The 5,303-nt window shown below is 38.9% G+C and overlaps 1 protein-coding gene across 1 annotated transcript in view; it reads right to left on the bottom strand.

Moving 5' to 3' along the window:
* The window catches only part of LOC102836361 (RRP15-like protein-like), an 84,782-nt gene that overhangs the window by 50,203 nt on the left and 29,276 nt on the right, over nt 1–5,303 (bottom strand). The window contains exon 4 of the mRNA XM_006869711.1: nt 1,471–1,672. Coding sequence (XP_006869773.1) covers nt 1,471–1,672 — 202 coding nt within the window. The remainder of the gene's footprint in view (nt 1–1,470; nt 1,673–5,303) is intronic.

Raw genomic sequence — 5,303 nt, 5'->3', positions numbered from 1 at the left:
TCTGACATCCATTTTGACCTTTTCCTTCTTTCTTGTCTTCTTAATGACTTTTTGTTCTCTTCACATATGATGTTCTTGATGTCATCCCACAACTCTTTTTGGTCTTCAGTCTTTAGTGTTTTCATGTATCAAATCGGTTCTTCAGATGATCTCTAAATTCAGGTGGGATAAATTTAAGGTCATACTTTGGCTCTCATTGACTTGTTTTCATTGTCTTAAATTTTTAAATTAAAAACTGGGTATTTTTCAAAGAATATGAAATCAAAATTAAGCATCTTTAAAAGACAGAAATGTGCTGGCAGGTCACAGAGGCATGGGGTGGGTATGTAGTTTCAAAACAAATGACTTTTATAGCAAACTCATTTGACTTAAGTTTAAAAAAAAATAACAACCCAGTCTCAGATTAATACTATAACTCTGATCACTGAAGTAAAACCATGAAAGCTAAGGGCAAGAGCAAAGGGTAAGAAAGAAAATGTAATGAAGCCACTAAAAGAACCCCTCCAATATTTTTCATAACTTATGAAAAAAGTCCCAAATTAAAAGGAAATGCTTCTCTAAAACACTACTTGAAATTAACAAGAAAAAGGAAATTTTAAAAACGTTTCCTTGCCATCATTTCACTAGCTCTTCCTCATTCACTGCTGTGGGATCTTTCTTTACCGCTACAGCCAAATGTCATTAACAGACAGCCTGTTAGGACTGTTAACTGAAAAGTATAAATCCCCAAACACAAGGTTCACCTGACACATACGTCAAGACAGAAAATTAAAAGGCTGATAAAATGTTACCTAATTAAGTGAAAACCAATCTAATCACAGAATTTGAAAATACTTTTATGCTAGACAAGCATGGAATTCCTAAATGCTCTTCTTGAAGGCAGGTTTCAATTGTTTTCCCAAAACACAAGCAAAAAAGTAGGGCAAAAAAAATTCACAATTCCTAATTGATTAGCTGGGGTTTTTGTTGTTGTTGTTGTTGTGTGCCGTGGAGTCGGTTCTGACTCATAGCAACCCTGTATAGGGTTTCTGAGACTGTAAATCTTTATGGGAGCAGAAAGCCTCATCTTTCTCCTGAGGAACAGCTGGTAGTTTCTAACTGCTGACCTTGAGGTTTGCAGCCCGATTCATAACCACTACGCTACCAGAGCTCCTTACCAAAATGCTTAAGTAAGAGAAATTCAGACATGAAAAATACCAACCCTATTTCTAAAGAATTTCCCAGAATCTATTTGGCTCCTGAGTTCCGATACCAGGAGTGTGTTAACTACAACTGGTTACTTTCATATTACGTAAACCAAACCATCATGGAACTAAAGAATTCAAACTCTTAAAAGAAATTAGGCTGTGGGCATATAGGAATTTCAATAAAATTTTAAAAATAAAATTCTATAGTATGTTTTTATAACCCTAAACTCATCAGTTTAAGAGCAGAACCTCTGATACACTGAATCTTAACCAAAATTCTTACCTGTTTGGCTTTAGAGTTCTTCCCCGTAGAACTTTTCTCATTTGTACTTCCATCCATTCCTCTAAGAACACTGATGAAATCTTTCTTAGACACAGTTGATATTAGCTTAGCACGCTTTCTAATAGAGCTTCCAGCTTCTTTAACTTTTTCATCAACGTTCTTTTGATGCTTCTGAACAGCATTAAATAACTGTACCACGCCCCTATAAAATATAAGACAGCCAGTATTATTTTAAAATAACAGTGTAGTTGAATAACAATTACACTAGTCCTGGTGTGGCACTGTAGGCTAATGCACTGGACTGCAAAGTCGTTTGAACTTCAAGGTCAGTGGTTCAAGCTCACCAGCTGCTCCTTGGAAACCCTATACAACAGGGTCACGATGGGTCGGAATTAACTTGACAGCACTTAACAACAACACTAGTATGCAAACTCTTCTAGGGCTGGGGCAATGTATTTTCACTGCCTATAAAAGAGGAAAGAATAGGTTCTCAAATCAAAGAGTCAAATATATGCCTAAATAAATACATGTGAAAAACAAGCATGTATTTCAATGAATGAAATTAAATTTCTAATACAGAGAATAAAATATGTGGATTGGTATGTGACTTTTTCCAGCTTTGATTTTTCTAAACCAACTTCTGTGCAATCTGAATAGAGAATTGCTTTTAACAAAAATAATGTTTGAAAGCATTATTACAGTGTGCTATGAATTGAACTATGTTCCCCAAAAAGATATGCTGAAGTCCTAACACCAGTACCTGTGAATGTGCTGTTGTCTGGAAATAGTCTTTCTTGGAAGATGTCAGTTAACAAGGTCAAAATCAGAATAGGGTGGTCTCTATTCACACCTGAGTGGTATTTTTAAAAAGAGGAAAACAAAAGTCTTTCTTGGAAGATGTCAGTTAACAAGGTCATAATCAGGGTAGGGTGGTCCCTATTCACACTTGAGTGGTATTTTAAAAAGTGGAAAACACAGAGATACAGACACAAAGCACATAGGAGGATGACTTCTTGTGAAGATGCATCTACAAGCCAGCAAACACACAGGACGGCCAGCAGTCACCAAAAGTTAGGAGAGAGGCGTGTAACAGTGCCTCTCAGAGCCCCTCAAAGGAAATCAGCTCAGCTGCTACCCTGACTGGGATTTCCAGCTTCCAGATCTGTGAGACAATAAACTTCTGTTCTTAAAAGTATCCACACTTTGTGGTATTTTATTATTGCAGCCCTAGGAAACTAAGACATGATGTACTGTGTGAAGAAAAGTCTACTGCCACTAGCCTCACGAAGCTACTAAGAACCTGAAATGTGGCTAATCAGAATTGAGATGTGCTTTTTTACACATCAAAGCCTGATTACGAAAAAGAGAATGAAAAATATTTCATTAATTGTTTTAGAATGATTACATGTTGAACTGGTAATATTTCAGATATATTGGGTTAAGTAAAATTTATGATTGAAATCAATTTCATTTCTCTCTTTTTCTCCATGTGGTTACTAGAAGATTTTAAATTAAGTGTTGCTTTGACATCTGAAATCAGGAGGGGCCTGAATGGCTTAACCAGAAGTTCCCTTATCCCCAATTGTGCTCGCAGATCATTTCTCCTAGCCAAATAACTCTCCTTATCTGGGGGATAAAGCATAATGCTGGCTTATGCCTGAGTAGCAGCAGGCTTCAGTTCTCTGCTAGCTCATGGAATTAATCAAACAAGCCAATCGCATCTTTCCACAGAAACCAGGAATTACCTCATCCTCTTGTTACTACAAAGCCTACCTCTCACAGTGTTCCCAAGCTCAAACCTGAGTGACCCTGCATGGTGTGGTGAATTCCTCCCCTAGGATGTTGATCTCATCTGTCGAGCATCGCATGCCACTGTGTTCAGCCATCCCCCATGATCCTAGGGCAAGAATCCCTCCCTCACCAATGGGGTATGAGGTGAAAAGGAAGTGATCAAAACAATTATACAGGTGGCTCATATTTATATCATACAGCATTACATAAGCCATGAAGATCCTGTCTAGCTCTAAAATTCTATCTATGAAATCTCTTTATAATTTATAGTAACTGTTGGGACAGACAATCAATCCACCATGGGCCCCAAGCATTCATGCATATTCTTACTGGGTTTTTCAAGACTGCAAGACTCTGATCTCTTTACCTAGGTCATTTTCCAGGTTGTGCTTGCAGTAAGCAGCCTTGAGGGATAAGGTAAAAGTCCCCCAGGCAAAGAGGAGATGTCCTACCATTCACTATAAAAGCAATAGCTTCCCTAGCATAATGCTCCTCTCCTGTAATGCATCCCACTGCAAGTACAAGGATCCATCTCAGGTGCCTGCACTACCCCTGTGGGAAAAGGGGGACCAGGGGGAACATGAAACTCTGCTACTGCTCTTACCATTAGAAACAAAGTCCTTGGTCTCTGACCAGAGAGTCTCTTGCCTTTTGTCAGTGACCAAGAAGCATTGGAGTCAGTTCCAACTCACAGCGACCCTGTACATGGTTTCCGAGGCTATCAATCTTTAAGGGAGCAAAAAGCCTCATCTTTCTCCCATGGAACAGCTGGTAGTTTCGAACTGCTGACCTTGCGGTTTGCAGCCCAATTCGTAACCATTATGCTACCAGAGCTTATATTAATAGTTTGTAAGGAAGGTAAAATTCCAAACCCTTTACAGCAGCAGAACAGATGTGTATGTATTGTGTGTGTAAAAGTGGCTGCAGTACACTTAACAACAACAACATATATAGTTTTAACAGAGGATATTTGCACCTTTGCTGTAAACAAATGCATGAATATGGAGTAGCATATAGGGAGCAAAGTTATGAAAACTACTTAGACATGTTGTTGTTATGTGCTGTGGAGTCGGTTCTGACTCGTGGCACCCTGTACAGGGTTTCTGAGACTGTGGATCTTTGCAGGAGCAGAGAACCTCCTCTTTCTCCCACGGAACAGCTGGTAGTTTCGAACTGCTGACCTTGCGGTTCACGGCCCGATTCATGACCACAACACTACCAGAGCTCCTTACTTAGATATAACCAGACACTTTGGAGGAACACATTTTTGGGCCTGGGGGCTCAGGACCATAACCTCAGATAACACTAAGGTCAAGTGACATAATGTGTCCACAAAGACAATGTTCTACATTTTAATTTGGTGAGCAATGACTGGCTCTTGAACAAGAAGTCTTCTAAGGAGCAATCATTGATTGCTCCCTGATTGGAGGGAAGAAGTGTTAAGAAAATCTAAGATACATGGAAACAACTAGTCCATTGGACTAATGGAATGTGGGAACATCAGTCTCCATGACCCTGAGACCAGAAGAACTAGATGGTGCCCAGCAATCACTACCAACTTCTCTGAAAGGGGTTACATTAGATGGTCCTGGGTAAAGTGGGATAAAATGTGGACCAAAACTCAAAATCATAAAAGATACCAGGTTTACTGCTCAGATAGAGTCTGGCGTAACCTCCCAAGTTTATGGCCCTTAGTCACCCTTAAGATCTGAAACCGAACTCATCCTTGAAGCTCAATTTTCAGAAAATTTATAGATGGGTTTATAAAGGAAATAATAACACTGTAAGGTATGCACAACTTAGAATAATCAACCAGTGGAAATCAAAAGGGCAGCATTTATCCAAGAACAAAGTTCAGAAGAATTAAGAAAGAGGGAGGAACAGAAACAGAAAGCTTAGGGAGAAAGTGGGATCCATCATGTTACAGTGAGTGGAATGTCATCAGTGTAACAAAACAAAACTATGTATGAATTGTTGAACGTAAAACTGATGATCTTCCCTGTAAACCTTCACCCAATTCACAATAAACTTAAAAATTTTTT

Source organism: Chrysochloris asiatica, unplaced genomic scaffold, assembly GCF_000296735.1.
Source record: "Chrysochloris asiatica unplaced genomic scaffold, ChrAsi1.0 scaffold00133, whole genome shotgun sequence".
Lineage (NCBI taxonomy): Eukaryota > Metazoa > Chordata > Mammalia > Afrosoricida > Chrysochloridae > Chrysochloris > Chrysochloris asiatica.
Note: the sequence above shows the minus strand (reverse complement) of the source record. Positions and strands in the feature narration are given on the sequence as shown.